The following is a 23,977-nucleotide window of genomic DNA, read 5'->3' as shown; positions in this document are numbered from 1 at the left end:
TTTCCTAATTAGTTTGGAAAATAGGGCATAATGTTTTTTTTTTTTTTGCGCAAAAATGACATTTGCCCATTTTGGCCCATCATCTTGAGAGCCTACTCCCTACGATCATCTTTAATATGGTGTTTAATTACTTCGGTGTAGACTTTTTTGCCATAGCATGATGTTAAACGTGCTATGATATTAATTGACGCGAGATAGAAACACAATGAGGGTAGATCTCCTTTGGCCAAAAGTAAACCCTGAAATCCAGAAAATACCACCTCGGATTCTTATTATGGAGAAAAACATTGAATTTAAGTCACTAAAAAGAAGCAAAAATATGACATTTAGTTAATGTCTTAAACAGAATTGAATCTTTTATTTCTCTTATAGTTGTATTTGTTTTCATTGATCAAGCTTGCTTCCGGCAACATCCACTACGAATCTGTATCTAACATCATTCTTCTCTACCCTTTCAATGGCTTTGTTGACATAATCCATCTTGACGACTTCAATTGTGGAACTCAGGTCCTTCTCTTTACAGAACTCAAGCATCTCTTCTGTTTCCTTAACACTCCCAACGTAGCTCCCAGTACTTGTCTTCCTCCCTGCACAAATTGAAGCAAACAAAGCAAATCACTCACTATTAAAACCCATAAAATGCAATAAATGTTTCAGTTTTTGTAAGAATTATAAGTTCTTTACATTAATTTTTGAGGCAAGGCTTAGGTAAAATACTTAAGCGTTGTTCCTTAGGTTACTTTCTTAAGATTCGGCCATGTGGATATTTTCTCATTGGAAAGAAGTGTATTTTTTAAATAAGTAGTCACATGACTGAATTTTAAGAGGGGAAATTAAAGAACAGCACATAAGGTTCTGTACTTAAGTTTTGTCCTAATTTTTTAGTAATGCTACAGCCACACAATATTTTATAACATTTTTACAAATGGTTGATATGACCAACTTCTTATTGGTTTTTATTTAGGCCCACTATTAATATCACTTTTTCATTTACCAATAAACTCTTACTATATCAGTAGTTTGTAAATTTTTTTTACTAGGCATTAGCATTACTCATCTTTATTACTAGGAATAAAATATATTGTAATGTAATAACTAAGTGTTTGTTTGAGATCCGCTTATTTTGCTGAAACTGAAAACTTTTTGCTGAAAGTATTGTAGATAAAGGTAAAAGTTAACTGAAATAGTACAGTGTGACCATAAATAATACCCAAAAGTGCAGTGAGACCCATAAGTAGTAAAATAAGTTGACAAAAATAAATATTGCCAAAGGCACATTAAACCTATTCATAAGTTTGGTCGTGAGTTATAACATTAGAATAAAATTTAAAATTTATTTTAGGATATATCTTACTCATACAATTATATATCTTTAAAAATTGTTATTTTTTAAATTTAAGAGAGATGTGTGTTATTTTTTATGATTTTTTATTTTTGTAGTTGTTAGATGTATATGGAAAGTTTGTTTATTTGGAAATATATTAAGTTTTGAAATTATTACACTTACTAAGGAATAACTAATGCAACCCATTTAGAGAGAGATAGTTATTTCTTATTTTGAAAAATAGCTATTTATAAGGAATGACTATTCTTTATAATAAAAATATGCAGTCCTATTGCAGTCTTTATAATAACTATTATATTACAGTGCCTATTGCAGTCTACCAAACATACCCTAAAAATAAATTCCAAGAGACAAAACACCGACTGCCAAAAACATTAAATCTACTAACTATATAAAAAGTGTCAATAGCGTCAATCAACAATAATTTTTGGTTTATTCAATTGGGTGAGGCAAAACTCACCGTTTTGCTTGAGCTGGGCTTTTTTGTTTGTTTGTCATAGTATGCTAGTGTTTTAGTTTGTCCTCTTTTTGTATTTTACTTTTAAATATTTATATGTGCAGACACAATATTGTTATACTGACTCAAAATATTCTTACAATATTTTCACAATTATTGAGATGTTAATTTCTTATAGTTCAAAATAAAATAATAAAGTATGAGATTAGGACCAACTATAATTGAAAATAAATGTATTGTGAAAATATTATAACATCTTGTTATTGTCACAATATTTTTACAATTGCTTAGATCTCAGTTCTTTATAGATCAAAATAAAATATTAAAAAAATACTAAGTTCACAACATTTACACGATAATTTCACAACAAATTTTAAGTGGCAAAGTATTTTTGATAGATAAAAAAGTGATATCAATAATGGACCTGGTTTAAAACCGATAACAATTTGTCATCGAAAATTTGTTATGAAAATGTTGTAGAGGTAACATTTCTCTAAAATAAAATAATAAAATATTAAATTAGGACTTACCAAAGCTAAAAATAAAGGTATTGTGAAAATATTATGACATTTTGTTGTGTTCCTAGACTTGTTTTTTTAAGTCAATTTGGGTGAGTTAAAATTCATTATTCACGCACAATTTTCTTGTGCTGGTTTTTTGTTTTTGTTTTTTTTTAATACACAATTTAAAGTGGTGGCTTCAGCTTAAAATCAACAGTAATTTACTACTTAAGATTTGTTGTGAAATTATTGTGAACGTAAAAAATAAAATATTAGATTAAGACTGTAAGGACACAGTTTGGTTCCTAAACCTAAAAGGTAAAAGGATCTACGCCCAAAGAGCCCAATACAATGAATTTGTAGAGAGTGGGCTAGAAAATTAGGCTTTAATGAGTTAGACAACAATTATAGTGGATCTAGATGACATGAGAATAAGAATAAACTGGTTTCATCCAAAGAAAATCGTCCTCGGCATAATCCGAGAAGACTAGTTCTTGTATATATCTCTTTTGAATTTGGTTACAAGTCTAATTCTTATTGCTACAGTCCCTCTCTCTCCATTCTCCGATCCCCCTCTATAATGGTGTGTCTCTTCCTTATATTTCATTTCTTCTTCATCTCCACCTTCCACGTATAGGTCAAGTGGTTGGCTTTGATCCTTATCCCATTAGCACCATCCTAAAGTCTTTAGGAGTGGTTGTAAGGCTGAATATTACTGTTTAAGTATCACCTTCATATTAATGCGGCCAGAGAGTTAGCCGCAGAGCATTCAATGCTGTGGTAGTAGTTTTCTCTTAAATATTTCTTCACTTCCCTTTGTCCTATGCTTTACTGATATTTATTCTTATCAATAGAAGCCTCCAAAGTGTTGCTCTTGATGGTAGACCACACCTTCTGACCTCTGCTTTGATTAGCCGATGTGTCATTTGTCCTCAGACCTCTTTCCTGAACCCTCATGACCAGACCCCTTTCCTCATACATTAACGTGGACTTCCACGATGACATTTATCCGTCTTCAGACTATTAGGCGTCCTCGGACAAGGCCCACGACCCAACGCACACTACTGGGCCTATCATCCTTACAATAGCCCTTTAGAATTCTCCTCTTTTGCTTCTCAGGAAAATAGGAGGATTTTAAATTAAAATAAATTGATGGTGCGTTTCTAACCACGGTTTGGGAGAAAGAAAGCTGGGCCCCAAGAGCTTGATTATTTCAAGGACAAGCCTAGTAGTGTGCGTTGGGCCGTGGGCCTTATCCGAGGATGCCTAATAATCCGTAGACGGATAAACGTCATCGCAGAAGTCTATGTTAGTGTATGAGGAAAGGGGTCTAGTCATGAGAGTTCCGGAAGGAGGTCCGAGGATGAACAACACCTCGGCTAATCAAAGCAGAGGTTAGAAGGTGTAGTTTGCCATCAAGAGCAACACTCTAGAGGCTTCTATTGATATGGATAAACATCAGTAAAGCATAGGACAAAGGGAAGTGAAGAAATATCTAAGAGAAAGCTGTAACCATTGAATGCTCTGCAGCTAACTCTCTAGCAGCATTAATGTGAAGGTGATACTTGAATAGTAATATTTAGCCTTACAACTACTCTTAGAGACTCTAGGAAGGTGCTGATGGAATAAGGATCAAAGCCTACCACTTGACCTACACATGGAAGGTGGAGATGAAGAAGAAATGGAATATAAGGAAGAGAGACACCATTATAGAGGGGGATTGGAGAATGGAGAGAGATGGACTGTAGCAATAAGAATTGGACTTGTAACCAAATTCAAAAGAGATATATACAAGAACTAGTCTCCTCGAATTGTGCTGATGACGATTTTCTTTGGATAAAACCAGTTTATTCTTGTTTTCTTGTCATCTGGATCCACTATAATTGTTGTCTAACTTATTAAAGCCTAGTTTTCTAGCCCACTCTCTACAGATTCATTGTATTGAGCTCCTTGGGCCTAGATCCTTTTACCTTTTGGGCTTAGAAACCAAACTGTGTCCTTACAGAGACTTACCACAACTGGAAATAAAAGATATTGTGAAAGTATCATGATATTTTGTTATGTTCCTAGGCTTCTTTTTTAGTTTAGTAAAATTTGGTGAGCCAAAATTTACTATTTCAGACACAATTTTCTTCAATTGGCTTTTTGTTTTTTTTTTAAATGCATAGTTTAAATCAATAACAATTTACCACCTAAGATTTGTTATGAAAATGTTGTGGACTTAGCATTACTCTAAAATAAAATATTAGACTAAAACCCACCATAGCTAAAGCTAAAAGTATTGTAAAAATATTGCGAAATTTTGTTATGTTGCTGGACTTTTTTTTTTTTTTTTGGATTAGTCAATTTGTTGAGTCAAAATTTATTGTTTTATACACAGTTTTTCTTGGCTGACTTTTTTTTTAACACATTGTTTAATGTTTAAAACACACACACACACACACACACACAAAAAGAGAGGCAAAAAATCACTTTCATCCTTTATATTTGGGGTAGTTTCATTCCTTCCCTAAACTAAAGTTGAAAACTTTCCTCCTTTATATTTTGTAAAGCAACATATACCCCAACTGTTACACTCTTAGATAAATCTAGCAAAATCTTATGATTTCTAAAATATTCTACTGTGAAAATGTCTAAAATACACTCCACTGAATTTTAATATCCCAAAAATTTTCATTGTGTATTTTGAATTTTATCTGATAGTCATGCCTAAAAAGTGAGAATGATAATATATAGTGTTCTATTTATTACCTAGAAAACTCTAATTTACTAAGTTTAAATTTTCTATACTTATAATTTTATCTAATGGAAACTTTGATAGCATATGTTTTTTGTTATCTTGTTCTTTTTTAATTTATTTTTTTGCTTAAAAGGGTTTTTCATATTAAAAATTAAGTAAATTAAACATTATAGTTATGCTCATAAAATAAGAAAATAAAGAGAGAAGTATGCATGGATAACAAAATCTTCATTGCAGATGATTGCAACTATTTCATTTGATTAAGAGTTTCAATTGTAGCATATATTATCATTCATTGTGAAATTTTATATATTGTTACAATGTCTTATCAAAATTTAGTTGTTTATTGTTGAAAAATAATGACATTCATTATCATTCTTAGTATAATTTTTTGGTGAGTAGATATTACATTTAGTAAATAGGTTCTAAGAAATTGTCATAATAAATATATATTCATATGTTAGAAAGCTATTATAAATTTAAGTATATAACTTTGTACTTTTTCCAAAGTAAATTACGTCTTATTTTTCTCAAGAAATGAGCGGCACGTGCAACCAAACTAGTTACACAAGAAAGATTCAATCTTTGATAAAAAAAAAATTGTAGTCTCCAAAACAGCATAACCCTCAAAAATTAGAAACCCAAATTAAAATTTCCAATCTTTGACTAAATTTTCTACCTCTAAATCCCGGTTGAAAAAGAGAGAAGCTTACCAAGCAGAACCGCTGGAGTGAGAAACTGCAGAGGGGTATTAATAATACCCATCAAGATCAATTTCCCATCTAACTTCAACAAAGAAACGTAAGGCTCAAGAGGGTGAAACACAGGCACAGTGTCAATAATGTAATCCAGTGTGTCAGCCATTTCCTGCATCTAAGTGGCATCAGAGCTGACCAAGTACTCATCAGCACCAAGATGGTCCGATGCCTCCTCTCTCTTCTTATTCGAAGAGCTTATTACTGTCACATGGTGGCCCATGGCCTTGGCTATCTTCACCCCCATGTGTCCCAATCCTCCAAGCCCCAATATCCCACCTCTCAACTCACTCTGCTTCAACCCAAAGTGATTCAGTGGACTGTAAACTGTCACTCCTGCACACAATAGTGGTGCTGCCTGTTCTGGGTCCATCCCATCTGGTATCTTCACCACAAACCTATAAATCAAAAGAAATATGTTCTAGTATTTTGGCACACCCATAGCTTTCTTGTGTTGCAAGAAAGAAAAAGAGTAATTTTATATTTTTATATTTTTTATATATCATATTATGTGAAAGAAGTACGGTTGTGAGTATGAATTACTTTTGGTCTACAACCATGGCACTAGCAAAGCCGCCTTGGGTGGGTTTGCCATCAGTGTAAACGTCGTTGAGGGACGAGATTGTCTTGTTGCAGTATTGCGGGATGTCGTTTTTGCATGGGTGGCAGTTTCTACAGCATCCAATGATGTATCCCACTCCCACCATGTCTCCTGCTCTGAACTTGCTCACGTCTGATCCCACCTCAACTACCTCGCCTACCACTTCATGCCTCTCTCAGTTTCCATTGATAATGATAAAAATTAATCAAATAAGCACAAAAAGTTGAGAGAAAAAAAGATAAGAATCAAATCATGACAAGCATTAGAAGATGGATATAAATAGATAAGTAAATAAGGAAAAAAGCAAGTGGGAGTGTATTTTATTAGTGTGTACCCAGGAACCATTGGATAGTTCGACTTGCCAAAATCATTCTTGATCAGATGAATATCAGTGTGACAAATTCCACAACAGATTACTTTGACGTAAACATCTTCTGGGCCAGTGTTTCTGCAGAAAAAAGAAATATGTTTGATTGTGGGAGAAACTCAGATGAAAATTGGTGGAATATATGCGTCAAAAATTAGAGAAAAGAGAATCAAAGCTTGGGTTTGATATGTTTACCTGAGAGTGTAGGTAAATGGGGATAGAATTCCCGAAGGCCGAAGGGTCTCTGGCTGCCCATCCTGTTGTAGCCCTTTCCGCCTAAATCTACTCTTTTTTTTTTTTTTTCCTCAAACACACAATTGTGAGAAAGAGACAATGGGTGAGTGAGGCTGGAGGAATGAGAAAAGCTAAGCTAGCATATATATATATATATATATATATATATATATAACCATGCAAATTTACGTAAATGTCTCGTATATACATTTATGCGAATATAAATTCTCTCAACTATTTTTTATGTTTCACTTTATATTCCACAAATTATAATTTACTATGAGTTAATTTTTTCCATTTTAAACTTTGATTATTTTATCAAAAAAGTTCAATAAATACATAGTAAATTGTAATTAGTAAAATATAAAGTGAAACACACAAAATGATACACATAAAATGGTACAAATGATTTGTATTCTATTTATACACCATCTTACGTACATTTTTAAACTAAAAACATGACTTGATGTCATAGTTTTTGTGCAGAAGTGGCATTTGCTTGTGGTTGCGTGTAATAGACAGCACCCTATAATTAACGGGACCAAATGGAAGAAAATGAAAGCAAATGAGAAAAATTGATGTCTCATGAGTCTCTAACTCAGGACAACAGTGGGGTAAGTAAGGGTACGGTATGTGAAATCCGGTTGGTGTAGTGATCCATTGCTTCCGGGTTCTAGGCTTCTAGCCACGCCGCCACTTCGTCTACATCCACAAGATAAAAGGGTCCCTTTATCACCCGAGGCCGTAGAGGTTGTGCAGTGATAGAAAGCCCTCAAACTCTTCACCTTGCAAGTATAACGTTGATAATTAATTAGTGCATTAAAATCTACTAGTCGCTAACTTGTGCTGTGCACAAGAACTTACCTATTTGTAAGGTAGATTAAAATAATTTTATAAAATCTTAAATTAATTAAGAAACTACACCATTACATGATTTGCTATTGTATGACTTTAATGTGAGTTACAATTTGATGAAAAACCATTGCTTGAACGTGCAATGACTTACAAAAAAATTGTCAGACAATTTCAAATACTACAAAAAATAACTTAAAAATTTAAATATTAAAACTTATGAAAAACCAAAAAATATTAAAGAATCAAATAATTCATGGCTTAGAAATTATTGAAACAAAACAAAATATATATGACTAAGAAATAGAAAAATATAAGAAAAAGATTGGGTTACATTCAAAAAAATAATCCATGACTATAAGTTTGTACCCTATCATAAAATATCATGTTAGTGAAGTAGAGAGATAATAATAATAATAATATCAATGTTTGAGTTTGAGTTTGAGTTTGAGTTTGAGTTTGAGTTTGAGTTTAAGTTGGACTTGTTAGAGAGATAAAGTTTCACTCCTTATTAAGTTTGGATTAAACAAAAGAAAATTTTGTTTAAAAAAAATGATGAGTTTGAGTTTAAGTTGGACTTGTTAGAGAGATAGAGTTTTACTATTTTTTAAGTTTAGACTAAACAAAAAATATTTTATCTAAATAAAATGATAATTTTATTTAAATATTGTGCTGACATGGCAAATTGTGAGAGTTTCAGAGGTTTCGGTTTATATATATATATATATATATATATTATATTTTTAATTATTAATTTTAGGATATAATTATATTTTTATGTAACTTATTATTTTCAACTAAATAAACTAATAAAATTAATTTACTTCAAACGGACCCTAATAAATTGATCACTTTTATACATCTTCATCTTCCATTGATTTTTATGTTGAGTGAAATTTATTCTAAAAGAGACTTTGATTAAAATTGGTGATCTATAGAAATAAATTAATGAACTTTTCTTCAGATGTGTTGATTTCAAAGAAATGTCACTAGTTTGTAATTCTTTGTATTTACACGAATTCATTTAACAACAATAAAGGTAAGATATATATTGAATATTTCAAAGAAAACCATGTGAGGATATTTTATGTTAGAATATGTCAATTATTTATTTTTGATTATTTCATTATATTATAGAAAAAAGGATATAGTTTACTGACCTATTTATATATTCAATTTTTTGAACAAGGTAAAATTTTGAATGAAATATAATTGAGTTAATAATAAGAAAACTATGTAAGGATATCAATTGTTAGAATATAAAAATTGTTTATTCTTGATAAATGCATTATATTATAGAAAAAAAAAGGATGTAGCTCATTGACCTATTTATATATATATATATATATATATATATAGTTTTTTCAAACAAGATGAAATTTGATTGAAGTTTATATTTGAGTTAATAACTACCTTTAAAAGTGGAAGTTAAATAAAAAATTTAAATTAAATTCTAATTCACTATAATTTTGTGTCAAATGTAATTCCAATTGCATTTTTAATTTGATGACAAGTATTTTTAGATTTTAAATGCATTCTAATTTTGTACCAAGTATTCCCTACTAAAAATTCTATAGTTCTTAATGAAATAGTTAACAAGGCAACTTTTTCATTTACTGAGTGTCTGTTTGGAAATAACTTATTTAACTTTTTGCTAAAAATATTGTAAATAAAAACTAAAAACAAAATAAAATAAGTTGATTTTCTTTTTCTTTGACAGTAATGCAGCAAAAAATATAGAATGAGACCCACAATTAAAAAAAAAAAAAAAAGACATAACATTTGTGCAAAAAACTTCAGCAAATAGTTAATTTTATCTCACGTTTTGACCAAAAAAAGTAATAGGGGACCCGCAAAATGTGCCAGTGTTGGGCAATTAAGCTAACTTAAGAGTATTCACAGCAGTGGAGCTAAATAGTTATATTGCTATTTTAGCTCCACTCAAACCACAAAATCCCATACACAGCAGTGGAGGCAAAGCTAAATTTTTTTAGCTTTGCGCTACAGTGCTCATGTATCAATACATGAGCACTGTAGCTGAAAGTTATAAAAAAAAAATACTATTTTATTCGGCTTTGATTAAAAAACACATATCTGAAACTCATCCTCGCTTCATTTCATTTCACAGACTCCCTCTTTCATTTCACTCTCTCTCTCCTCGCTTCAGTCACTCCGGAAACCAAACCTCATCCATTTCAGTCTCTCCTTCTCTGAAATCACCGCCCTCTCTGAAGCTCACCGCCGACGCCGTCTTTCTCTTCACAGCCCTCTCTGAAGCTCACCGCCCTCTCTGAAGCTCACCGCCACCGCCGCCGACGCCGTCTTCTCTCTTCAGTCACTCCGGAAGTCTCTCCATTTCAGTCTCTCCTTCACTTTCTCTTCACAGTCGCTCTCTGAAGCTCGCCGCCGACCCACGCCGACGCCGTCTCAACTCTCTCAAGCTCACCGCCGATCAACCTCAGCCCACGCCATCGAAGCTCTCAACTCTCTCAAGCTCGCCGCCGCCGACCCTTACCGTCTTCAACGTCACCGTTCCACTGCCGATCAACTGAGACCCACGCCGATCAACCCTCTCGGCCTTAGACCCACGCCGATCAGCCCTCTGTTTCACTTCAGGTCAGTTGAATTCTCCACCTACTTGCTTAAGCTTTTGGGTTGGATGCTCTAACAAAAAAAAAGAAGGAATGGGGGTAAGTGGAGACACCTAACGTTGTCTTAGTTTCTGTTGGAATGCACGAAGCCCATTTTTCTCATCTTGGCATGCTTTTCAGAATTCTTCACATGTACATTAATTTTTTGCATTACAAATTATGCCATGACAGATTTTGATTTATGAGAAGTGACCCCCTTTACTTTTTCTTTTTTCCCACAGCCTGGATTCTTGGAAGGAATCACAAATATAGTACCAGGTATTGCTTGTGCTACACAAACTTGTTGCAATGAGTTGTTATTCAGTCAAGTACTCAAATGGATATATGAAACAATCTGCCCATATTTGTTTGCAGCTTTTGTGAATTGGCAAAACGAATTTGTATGGGACAGAATGTATTTGGGAATTTTCTGTGTGCAGGGTAATTTTCTGTGTGTATGGAATTTTCTGTGTGTACATATTCAAGTCAGTTGAACATTTGTGAATTGGTAGAACGTAATTGTATTGGACAGACTGTATTGGGAATTTTCTGTGTGCAGGGTAATTTTATGTGTTAATGGAATTTTCTGTGGGTACAGAATGTATTGGACTGAATTTTCTGTGTGTACTGAATGGATTGGAATTTTTCTGTTTGCAGGAATTTATGGATTTTATATGGATTTCATAACCATGATATTACTAAAAAAAGAACCAAAATGAAGTTTGTAAAAAGAACCGCATGGAATTTTGTGTGTATGGAATTTTCTCTGTACAATGTTGTTCACAATTCTGGATTTTTTTCTTTTCTGTTTGCAAGTAATAATGGTCTCTCAATATGGTACAATGGATTTTTCCCTCTTTTCGTTTTGCATTTGTGTTGAAATTGCTATATGTATGTGTGTGTATGTGTGTGTTGGATATCATATCTCCATGGATGGAAGTTATGATGGTGGTGTTTATTAAGCAATGTTAAAGGTGGGATTTTGTTGGTTGAGACCAGATTGCAATACCCTTTTGCTGGTCAGAGAAAATCATCAAGTGGATTTAACTAATATATGCAATTGATTTCTTAATCTAAATAATGAAATATGATAGATATCATTGATTGCATGTATTTGATGTGAGAGGCATGTGTCATGCAATTGACTAATTGATTGCATGTTTCATTTATCAATCTATTTTTTTCCCTGTTGATGGAAATAGCGGGTATTTGATCAAAATTCAGGTATCAGTAATTGACTAATTGCATGTTTTTGATATGGACAACTAAGTCTTGATCTTTGGTTTGAGAATCATATGTCAATCTATATTTTTACTATGGATAACAATGACGTGCTATTTTATCCTATCCTCTGTTTCTTTATTTTTATTTTTTTTCATAACCATGATTTCGATTGGAAAATTTTTGTGTGAAAGGAACTTTACATTTTTTTTTTTGTCTAATTTTATGTAGTCACGTAGAGACATGGAGTCATGTAGGGACCTACCATATTACACGGGTATCATGAATGGGGATATAGAAATTGACTCACAAATTTTAGGAACATCTCAAAATACTCCTGTGTCAGTTTCGATTCTCCACCTGAAATTGAGAATGCCTCTTCTACAAAAGGAAAACGGGGCGCTAACTTTAGTGTAGAGGAAGATCAACTCTTAGTGTCAGCATGGCTTAATACTAGTGTTGATCCCGTAAGCAGTAATGAACAAACACAAGCTACATTTCGTCAAAAAGTTTGGGAATACTTCACGCAGTACAATAAATTCGGTAACACACGTACTATTACCTCCTTGTTAAGTCGTTGGGGATTGATCAGTGAAAGGACAAATAAGTTTGCAGGGTGCATGGTTAAAGTTAACGCACTTCATAAAAGTGGTATAACCGAACAAGATCAGGTATAAATTATATTGCATTAGTGTTAATATACACATTTATCAATAGTTTGAAGATTCTAATCATGTTATATTTTTTTTTTTTAGATTATCAATGCGAAGGCTTTGTTTTTGGAGATACACCAAAAACCCTTTTCTTCTTGAGCATTGTTGGCTCATGTTAAAGGACCAACCAAAGTTTGCCAATCTTAATGGAAGATCAAGAGCATCCGTGCCTCCAACTCCAGAGTCAACATCTATTGGCGAAGGGGGCGAAGGGGATTGTGCGTCCGGACTTGGTGACGGTTGCAATCTTGAGAGGCCAATTGGTAAGAAGGCCGAAAAAGCCAACCGAAGGAACAAAGCCACCGGAAAAGATGTAGGGGAATATTTGATTAAGAAAATGAAATTTATTGAGGATGCAACTCGATTGGAAGAGGAAAAAATGGTTATTGAGAGGGAAAAACTTACAATTGAGAAGGAAAGAAGTGAAGAAAAACTTAAGATTGAGAAGGAAAAAGTCATGATTGAGAAGAAAAAATTTGAGATGCAATATATGTTAGAGGAGGAGAGAATCATGATGAAAGATACAAGTGGCTTGACCTGAGCACAAAAAGCTTTTTATGAACAACTCCAAGAGGAAATCATGGCAAAACGAAGTTCACGTAATTAATGGGTTTGATTGTATTTTGGATGTAGCTTAGGCCTTTATGTATTTTGTAGTGGCTTATGTAAGCCTTTAAGTATTTTGGTTGTAGGCCTTTAAGTATTTTGGTAGTAAACTTTTAAACTTATGGTATTTTGGTAGTATTTTGTAGTGCCTTAAAATTTATAGTATTTTGGTAGTAAACTTTTAAATTTATTGTTTATCTTGTTTTGCTTTGATAGAAATGAGAGCAAGTTGTTGTTGTTGCTGAGTTGTTGTTGTTGCTGCTGATGCTTTGATAGAAATTAGAGCAAGTAAAATTTAAAGTATTTTATAGCATTTTGGTTATATTCAATTTGTTGTGGCTTATGCGTAAATTTGTTATATTTAATATGTCACTTGACTTTTTAATCTTGGATCTATAGTAATAATTGTTTTTCAATTGTCTTGAAGGTTGCATCCATGAATCACTCTTTGTTATACAAGTTGCTTCTTGATGACTCAGATGAGGATGAGATAATTGAAGAACATGTTATGGAAACATCACAACCTAAACGTCGTCGCTCTATTCGACGTAATCATTTGGCAGGCCATGAGAGGCTTTTTCTTGATTACTTTGCTCCCACGCTAGTATATCCACCCGCTTTATTTCGTAGGAGATTTCGGATGAAGCGTTCTCTTTTTCTCCGTATTCAATCTAAGGTAGAAGCTCATGACTCTTACTTTGTCCAAAAAATAAATGGTGCCAACAAACTCGGTTTATCTTCATTACAAAAGATAACTGCTGCACTTAGAATGCTTGCGTATGGAGTATCGGGGGATTTGCTAGATGAATATGTGCGGATTGGAGAAACTACTGCATTAGAAAGTTTGAAAAAATTTGTTACTGCGGTAATTGATGTTTTCTCTGAGGAATACTTAAAAAAACCAAACAATGAAGATATTGCTAGACTGTTAGCTCATGGCGAACGCCGAGGTTTTCCAGGTTTGTTAGGTTCAATTGATTGCATGCATTGGAAGTGGAAAAATTGTCCATCTACATGGAAAGGTCAATATTGTGGTCATATTCGTGAGCCTACTATTGTTTTGGAGGCAGTAGCATCATATGATCTTTGGATATGGCATGCATTTTTTGGGTTACCTGGGTCAAATAATGATATTAATGTGTTAGAGCGGTCTCATGTATTTAATGAACTTGCTGAAGGACGTGGTCCTGCAGTACATTACTCAATCAATGGTCATGACTACACAATGGGATATTACCTTGCTGATGGCATATATCCAAAGTGGGCAACATTTGTGAAAACAATCCCATCTCCACAAGGACCTAAGCGAAAATTATTTGCAGCAACCCAAGAGGCGCATAGGAAGGATGTTGAGCGTGCATTTGGAGTGCTTCAAGCACGTTTCGCAATTGTCCGTGGACCTGCACGCTTTTTCCATCTTGAAACACTCCAAAAGATCATGAAAGCGTGTATAATTCTCCATAACATGATTGTTGAAGATGAACGGGATGATAATGAAGTGGTAAATTTGGATTATGAACAAATTGATGGAGTGGATAATCCTCCTATGCAAGTGTTACATGAACAAAATTATGAATTTCTGTCATGCATTGAGAGGTATGGACGCATTAGAGACCGAGACATTCATTTTCAACTCCAGAAGGACCTTGTTGAACATTTATGGCAATTGCATGGCGAGTCGTAGGAACTTGTGCGAGTGTGTGAGTTTTATTGTAATTTAGTTTGAGTTATGTATGTGAGTAATCTATGGACTACATTGTTCCAGCTATAATATGTGTTTTATTTTATATGTTTTATTATAAAGTTCCTCTATTTCATAATTTAGTTTGAGTTTTGTATATATATAATTTGGAGTTAAAATAAAATATTATTGTTACGTTATCATGATGATTGAGAAATTGTTTTAGTAAAAAAAAAAATGTATAAGTATAATTTGGGCGGTGGTGGAAGGGTCGGTGGCGGCGGCAGCCGCGGTGGTGGAAGAATCGGTGTTGGTGGTAGTGGTGGCGGTGGCTGTGGCGGTAGCGACGGTGGCGGTGGCAGCCGCGGTGGTGGAAGAATCGGTGTTGGTGGTAGTGGTGGCGGTGGCTGCGGCGGTAGCGACTGCGGTGGCGGTGGCAGTTGCGGTGGTGGAAGAATTGGCGGCGGTAGCTGCGGCGGTGGCGGCAGCGGCGGCGGTGGCGGCAGCGGTAGCGGTGGCGGTAGCGATTGCGGTGGCGGTGGAAGAGTCGATGGTAGCGGTTGCGGGTAGTTGTGATGGTTGTTTATTGTAATGAATATATTATTTTATTGTAGTGGATATATTATTTTATTGTGATGTTTATATTATTTTATTGTGTTAAAAGCTAAAATAGATCCACTGCTGCAGCATGTTTTGTAAAGTGAATAGATAAAATAGATAAAATAACTTTTGGTGGAGCTAAAAAGCTAAATTTTTAGTTTCACTGCTGTGGATGCTCTAAGCAAAAAGAGAAGGCTTCTTCTTTGTGGGATACTTAGAGTCGACTTCAGCTTTAGTTTTTAATTTTTAATTTTTATATATAGCTTTTTTTTAAAAAAATTTCTGTTTTTTCTCATTTTTTTAATTTTTTATTTCAAATGTATGTATACTTTAACACACTTTTAACAAAAAATTTCTAACAAAAAAGCTAGATAAACAGTTCCCAATCAGTTGAATAAATAAGCCAAAAAAAAGTTGACTTTTTAGCATGGATGGTCTTGTTAGGCATTAAGCTCATGTTTGGTACCTTATAAAAGAAAATGAATAGAATTGAATGGAATGGATGGTATAGATATTGGGTTATAAATGGATAGGACAGCAAGCGATGTCAGGCTGATATGATGATATCGATTGTACTAAACTTTTCTAACATGTACATATTGGTTATATACATGGATGGGACAGCAAGCAATGTTAGGTTGATATCAATCGTGCTAAACTTTTCTAACACGTACAAAATGGACAAGAAAACTTCAATGGAAGCTAATCAATGGTCTGGCTAACAAGGTTTGATTCCATGTGCTAGGTAGACTATATTAATCCTTCTATTGGGATTCCATTTTAATTTTATTATAGTAGAGATTATTGATTGAAAAATACCTTGATTGAACTATATGGCTAGGATTGAAACTAAATGGATGATATGGCTAGGATAAATCCATTGTGCATTGTGTTATTTTGTTGAGACAAACATAAACTAGTGTATAATTAATTAAAATAAAAAAACCCTACCAAATTGTGCATCATGATTCAAGTCGACACTGTATTTCATTCGCTTGGCTCTTGAGACTATTGTCTTACAGAAATTTATTAGGTAGTATGAGAGTATACTTCTTTTTTCTCACATAGAGGTAGATCCTATAATGAGTGGGACCTACCCTTAGTGAGAGGGAAGGAGTATATCTTTAGAATACACTATTTTTTCTATTCATGCCATAGAGTAGATAGAGATGAAGGTTGGTGCACATGTCACCGTACATAGAGAAAGGAGCAACTTGTCAGGTTTGTGATAAAGATATGTGGTGACAGACAAACCTGCCTGAAATTAGGTGTGATAACTAATAATTTGGTATGTGTTTGGATAAGCTAAGCAAACTTATATAATGTTTTTTCAAACTTAATAATAGGGTATAGTTATAGAGAAAGGTTGAAACGGTTAATAATTCAGTGAAAAAAAGAAGTTGCTAGTATAGAAAAAGAACATAGTTAATTATCAAAATGGTCATTAAAACAGAAGACGTGAGAGAACTAAGAACTTATAAATGCATACTGTGACTTACTTTTTTCCACTTTTGTTCGTAGGTCAGTGACTTGGGAATACTTGTGGGATGACTTTGGTTTCTACTTTCTCTTTCTATTTCTCTCTCTTATAGTATTATGTTTAATGCTTCCTATATAATAATTTTCACGATAATTGAGTTGGTAGACTTTGGTCTGCAACTTGCGTTCGTGACATTTCTTGATGACTCAAAATTCAAATTGTCATTTATAATGAATTTCACAACACAATATAATAAAAATAGGCTCAGACATTGTATTTGTAACACATTAAAGATAAGATACGAGCCCAAGAACTTTCGACCACATTATTAGTAACTTTTTGGAAAAACCCAAATCCAGGCCACCTGGTTCGAACTTACATAACATGATAGATTATTAATGTTTTAAAAAACTTAAACTGCTCTGCCGTTTATCCTAAAAAAAAAGAACTTAAATAGTTAAAAAATGATAATTTTGATCAATTAAGCATTATTCCAATACTCTTTTCTTTGTATGTTATTTTTATTTCCCCCCTGAGATATAATGAGACAATAAAATCACAAGTACATTTTGCAGGACTTATGGGTTTGGTTGTTAGGTCTATGTTTCAACATATTCCCAAAGAGTAATTATCATGATGCGGATGCTATGGATTCAAATCATATGTTATCTATAAAAGACACCAAATCTAGAAAATACATCAAATAATGCTGAGGTTGAAGGAATTCTTATCAGTTTCTTTGTCGCTAAGAAAGGGGTCTCTAACTTTCTTCTCTTAGGCTGTAGAATTTTGCTGTCCCTTCTTGTAAGGCTTAGTGTCCTCTAGGGTAACATAGTTACTAGTAAGACTAGTGGGTTTTTTCTTTTGGGGGTTTGGGAAACACAGTGAGGAAAAATGGATAATCATATGAAACATTGGAGTAATCTTTCTCTAAAAGATAAAGAGGGAGGGAAGATGTTTGAGCAGAAATATAGAAGCTCTAATGAGTATACTGTACGTTTTTAGACCCCTGTAAAACTAGATTGTTTAACCTAATTAATTAACCAAGTGAATACTTAGGTTTATTATGAATAACACAATGATATGATGACCCAGGAAAACGAAACCGGTAAAAAACCTTGGGAGGATTTAACTTAGCTATTCTCAAGGTAAAACTGAATCCACTATGAAAGAATTGAAGTTTACACAATAGCGACTTAGACCACTAACATCCTATTGCTACTTTGAGTAGGAAACTTAGTACCATGACCATGTGACAGCTCCGAATTCACAGATTACTTCTTTCTTGAATTCCCAGCAAGTACAAGCACTCCCGCTTATATATCTTTAAGCTCTTGAATCTGCAACTGAATTAATCACCAAGCTCTTGACATCAGCAATATCTTGATAACCCTAAGTGTATGTAAAGGCAAACAACTCTAGATCTCACAAGAGATTCACACACACAACATAAAGAGCCACCTAAGAGAGCTTTTGGGTACAAAATCCTAGATCCACAAAAGAGGCACAAGTTGCACTCTAATCTCTCTAAAAAAAATCAAAAAACCCTCTCTAGGGTTAGCTTATAATGTCCTTTAAATACTGGAAAAAACGACTCGTGATTTGGGCTTCAAACGATCAAGTTATGGGCTATTTACGTTTGTTGATTTTTGCTGATCTGCGACTTTCGACTGATCGAATCTAATTTTCGATCGATCGAACACTATAGCAATTGAATAGTAATTTCCTGCAATTACTTGATTCCAAACTTAATTTAAACCAAACTTTGAGCAAGTCTAAACCTAGACTAAATGTTTTGATCATGGCTTGTCAATACAATACACATTGAAGTTCTAATACATTAGTCTCTAAGGTCTTAGAACCTAACATATACTATTGCAGCGAAGTTTCTTACAAAATGAGCCTTAAACACTGTCGCGATAGTAAGGACTTTCAGTCCTTTATGGCGTTCCAAAAATGGCGTTAAGGTCTGTAACATGGGTGATCATATGATTCTGTTTGTTTTTGATAATAATGAGGAGGTGGAAAAAATTCTTGCTAGCGAACCTTGGAGTTTTGATAGGCATCTTGTTGTTCTCCAAATGCTGGAAATTGTTGTGCTTGTTTGTGACCTTGCTTTTAATAAAGTCTCGATATGGGAACAAGTTCACAATATTCCAATAAGTTTTTTGAAAAGAGGTGTTGCTGAGGAGTTGTGTGAATTAATAGGTGAAGTGGATCGAAACTCAAGCAATGTTGAGGTTGAAGGAGGCAGTTTCATTAGGGTTTGTGTTCGAGCCAATATATCTATACCTCTGTGTAGAGGTCATGTTCTCTCAATTGAAGATGGCGAAGAAGGCTAGGTTTCTTTCAAATATGAACTCCTTCCTAATATATGTTACCGGTGTGACTGCCTGGATCATACTAATAGAGATTGCAATTTGTGGATTGAGAGCGATGGCACTTTAGATAGTAGTGATCAAGAATATGGGGCCTGGATACGTGCTCCCTTAACCCCAATGATTAAAAAATCAGTGGTAGTAGTACCAAGTTTCTATGAGTCCAGGAAGAAGGGTGGGTTGAAGTCTAAAATCTCTATGTTTTAAAAAACAACTTCTTCGTCGAGGGTGAATACGATTAAGGTTACTTCGGTAGGGTAAACATTAGAGAAGGAAACCGCGGATTTTGATGAGCATATCATGGGGAATTTAAGTGCTCCCAAGTCAACTATTACAAAAAAGGCATATTTTTCGAATGTAGTAAATCCCGTAAATCATGGAGATTTACTTAATAGCCAGATTTTGGAGATTGACAGAGAGTTGAATAAATTTGATATTTCAGAAAGCAAGAAGAGCGGTGAGATTGGTAATCCAAAATAGGCAAGTGAGGATGATCCTTTTATAGATAAGTTTAAAAATTCTCCCACTCAAATTGAAACTAATGCAAAGGCACGTGATGGCCACCTAGTGAACTTACATGACCCTCTATCAATTTTATCTGATATGCCTGATAACGACCTAGTTTGGGAGGCAAGGGAGTTCCCCATGCAAAAATGTGGACAATAATTGCTAGGACCATAAACATTGGAAATGGTGGCTTTATGGGTGAGGTTTGTTCTTTCTCTAAATGAACTCACATGGAAGTGGACTGGTGTGACTTACCAAATAAAAGAAGGGTGATTTCTCATAATAGAAAGGAGAATTTCTCATTGGTGGAGGTTGCATCCCAGCCCTACCAAAATTAATGAATCTCTTATGTTGGAATTGTTGGGGGCTTGGGAACCTTCAGACAAAACACGATGATTTAATCCGGGCATAAGATCCTTCAATTGTATTCTATGGTGGGACTTTTGGGTTGTTGAGCTTTGATCTCTCCTGTTGTACCACGGCCCATAATTCTGAGGTAGGAGAGTTGAGACTAACTTAAGTGAAACACACCTTAGGCCAGTTTGTGTACAAGTTGGGCCATTCCAGTATAGATGCGCCTTAGCAGAAGTCTTAAGTGTACAACGTACTTATGGCAGGAGTAACTGTTATAGACGTTATAGCAGGAAACACAATATGATAGAATAACTTTAACATTTTACAAATAATACTAACGCCTAAATAACAGGACAAAAGAATGTAGCAAGGTTAAGGTAGAATAATACAGCCAAAAATAACAAAATTACAGCGAGCAATTTAGTAATAAGGTAACAAACTAATCATTGATCAATCTAAAAGTAAAACTCGTCTACCAAAATGATGAGAATCAACAAGCATTCAAGGATCCATTGCATGTTCCAGTTGGGCCTATTACAAGAGCAAGATCCAAGAAGATCAAAGAAGCACTTAATGGGCTGATTCAAGAGATTTGAGCTGATTCTAACATAGGACATTCCAAGCTTGGCCCAAAGGAAGATGAGAGCGTAGTAAATTTAATTCAAGCTATTTAGGGTTGATCTGGCTTAATTTGGAGTGATTTATGGCGTGGATTAATGTCTGATTGACTTTCCAGCTCTATATCAGTTAATGGAGATTTTTTCCTATTCTGGAGCTATTATTTCAGACCAAATCTACCTGAACTTAGGAGTTTTATTATTTGGAACGTTTTTTTTAGGTATTTTCCTTGTTTTTAGGTGCATTTAATGCTTTTTAGGTCAAATTTGATTCTTGATATGGTAAGGTATCAATTAGGAGTTATTTTAGAATATATTTTCTTGTCTGTCAAGTCTTATGGAGCCCTTAAATAGGCCTTTAAGTCTGTAAAAATTTTTCATTTATTATTGAATAAAAATCAGAAAAGGTGAGGCTTTGCTCTTCTTTTGGTTCTTCAAGAATTGTGAACTTATCAGAGATTCTTCCTTGTGGCATTCAAACTTTATACCTTCGGTTCGTAATTCTTTATAATCATTGGGTCAAGGTCAACTTATACCTTTTGTTCGCATTATGATTATAAACGTTGGGTTAGGGTTTCTATCAAAAATCTGAATTTTAGCTTTCTTGGGCAAGTATTCCAATATTTTTGTTGGGTCTCAAAGCGTGTCGATTAAGGTTCGTATCACAAATGGACTTAGCTTTTCAGTAAATACAAATCCAAAAATGGAGCCGATCTCCAATGAGGGTAATCTCATAGAAGGCTTCTGCTATAGGGATTACACACTTTGGAAAAAGGACCTAGATGACTTAAAATCTTAACTTCTCAGAGAGTGGGTCTGTTAAGAAGGAAGGAAATTGATAACATATTGATACATGCCTCCATTCCTATCACTCATGTTTTTCTCTGACTTTTGTGTTTTTCTTTTCTTTTCTTTTCTTTTTTCTCCTTCTCTGACTTTTGTGTTTTTCTTTTCTTTTCTTTTCTTTTTTCTCCTTCTCTTACTTCTGTGTTTTTCTTTTCTTTTTTCTCCTTCTCTTGGCTTTTGGCCTGTTGTGGGTATCCTTCCAAGATTGCCCACTGGCCTACTGGTTGTTCAATCACTACCATTACACTGTGTTGGCTGCACTACGCCTTATTCCCAGACAAAAATGTCTTGTCTCTTACCTCTCTTTGTTTTAACTACTCTCATCTAGATAAGGGTTAAACCTCTCCCTTACCTACCTCTATGTCATGCATCTAGTGGTTCTAACTCATACTTACTTCTTTTGGGTGAGATGCCATCCCAGCAGGACACTTCTCCTCCAAAGAAGTTTGAGCGAGAACCCCAAAATAGATTCCCCATTTCTCCCCACCGCCAGACCACATCCTCTCAAACCCTTAACCCGTGGCCCACCTCCCATGTATTGGTTGAGTACAAGTAGGTGGTGCCTGGGCCTTGTGTGTATGCTCCACTTTCGTCTAAATTCGTTACTTTTCTGGCCTTCACGCCTTTGCTATTGCCTCATGTTTGCCTGATTCTATTGTACATTCTGGTGGGTGTTTAACTCTTGTGGCATGAAAGACACATGGACTTTTGGGCTCATGTTTTCTGCCTTTCATCTCTTCTTTGGACTAGGCATTACTTGGGTGATGACCCTTTCCTTCCTGCCTAGCCCATGTTCTTTCTTTTGTCTATGGACCTCTTGGCTGGGGATCTTGCCATGCCACTTCATTGTTCCTACTATACCATTATTTTTCTTTTAATTCTTGTTACCTATGGGCTTACGAGCTAATGCTCTTGCCGTGCTAGTCCACTTTTCACATCTTTACCTCTTTTGGGCTTTTGGTGCTGTGCTAGTCACTTCCTCTTTATCTCTTATTATTCCCACAAGCTTACTACTTCATTTCTTGGGTTTCATCGGCCCATTTACATCCTCTTTACCTCTTATTATTCTTATGGGCCTGCTGACCATTATTTTTGCCATTCTAGCCTACTAGGCTTACTTTCTATTTTCTCTCATCATTTTCTTCATATTGTTAGGCTTTTTCTGCTATTGGGGTCTTTCTTAAAAGTGGGCATCAACATGTTCTTAGCCGACACATGGCTGGCTAAAGCAAGGCTAGAAGATATTCGGGTTAGGTTGAATTTCGGTGGTATGATTGAAGTATCTCATGAAGCAAGAGGGGGTGGGATTGCTATTATTTGGAAAAAAAGATGTTGATTCCTCTCTAGGAACCTTTTATCCAAATCACATTGATGGAATTTTAAGTAAAGGTAAGGAGGATGAGTGGAGGTTCACTGGGTTTTATAGGGAGTCTGATACAAGTATTACCGTCTGTCATGGTCCTGTTTGTGAAGATTAAAAGCTAGAAATTCTATCCCTTGGCTTTATGCAGGGGATTTCAATGAGATTTCTAGAAGTCATGAGAAACTTGGTGTATGATTAAGACCGGTCAGACAGATGCAAGAGTTTAGAGATGTGTTGAATGAATGTGGATTTCGTGATCTTGGTTTTAAAGGGGAAAAGTTTACGTGGTGTAATGGTTAACTTGATGGTTCTAGTATATGGGAAAGGTTGGATAGAGCAGTCTCTACAATGGATTGGTTAGACAAATTTCGTGCAACTAAGGTAGCCCATATAGAGTGTGGCTCTTCTGACCACAAATCAATCCTTATCAATCTTAATGGTACACCGAAGAATAGACAAAAGTCGTGGTGATTTGAACATGTGGCTGGAAGAAGAGGGGTGTAGGGGCACAGTTGAAACGGTATGGCTCTATGGCGCTCCTAGTCATGCAATGTCTCGGGTTGAAGGGAAAATATGTCACTTCCAACCCAAACTTAAATGGTGGAGTTGGGTAGCAATTGGGAACATCCCTCACCTCTTGAAAGAGAAGAATGAAATGCTAAGAAAGGCTGAAGATGAAGTAATGGCTAGGAGATCCATGAATCGGGTTAAAAGACTGAAACAGGAGATAAATGATTTATTATCAAAGGAGGAAAAAAAATTGAAAATAGCAGTTGAGAACACCATGGTTGCATGATGATGACAACAATACACGTTACTTTCAAAGTAGAGTCACTCATAGGTTTTGGTGAAATAGAATTGATGGGTTGGAAAATTCAGTGGGTGAGAAGTTTGTGGATGAAGTCGGTATTGCAAGTATTTTGGTTTATTTTTACCAAAACTTGTATACTTCTTCCACCCCAGACCAAACTGATGTTGCTTTGGAGGCTAACCTTGAGGTTGTCATGGAGGGGATGAATTAGGATCTTGCTGAAACTTTTGTGAGGGTTGAAGTGGATGCACCTTTGCAGCAAACGAATACGTTAAAATTTGTGGAACCAGACAGTTGACAATAGGTGATGAAGTGGCAG

At 34.8% G+C, this 23,977-nt stretch overlaps 1 protein-coding gene and 1 pseudogene across 1 annotated transcript; one reads left to right on the top strand and one right to left on the bottom strand.

Moving 5' to 3' along the window:
- Positions 1–384: 384 nt before the first annotated feature.
- On the bottom strand, positions 385–7,209 carry LOC142644287 (cinnamyl alcohol dehydrogenase 1-like; annotated as a pseudogene).
- Positions 7,210–7,577: 368 nt separating this feature from the next.
- Positions 7,578–14,705, top strand: LOC142644285 (uncharacterized). Its single transcript, XM_075818931.1, has 8 exons — positions 7,578–7,613; positions 10,238–10,467; positions 10,857–10,922; positions 11,041–11,130; positions 12,049–12,373; positions 12,537–12,797; positions 13,449–13,980; positions 14,167–14,705. The coding sequence occupies exons 1-8, from the start codon at positions 7,578–7,580 to the stop codon at positions 14,703–14,705; spliced, it is 2,079 nt and encodes a 692-aa protein (XP_075675046.1).
- The last annotated feature ends 9,272 nt before the right edge of the window (positions 14,706–23,977 follow it).

This window comes from Castanea sativa, chromosome 7 (assembly GCF_040712315.1).
Source record: "Castanea sativa cultivar Marrone di Chiusa Pesio chromosome 7, ASM4071231v1".
In the NCBI taxonomy this organism is placed as follows: Eukaryota; Viridiplantae; Streptophyta; class Magnoliopsida; order Fagales; family Fagaceae; genus Castanea; species Castanea sativa.
This window is presented reverse-complemented; position numbering and strand designations above follow the sequence as displayed.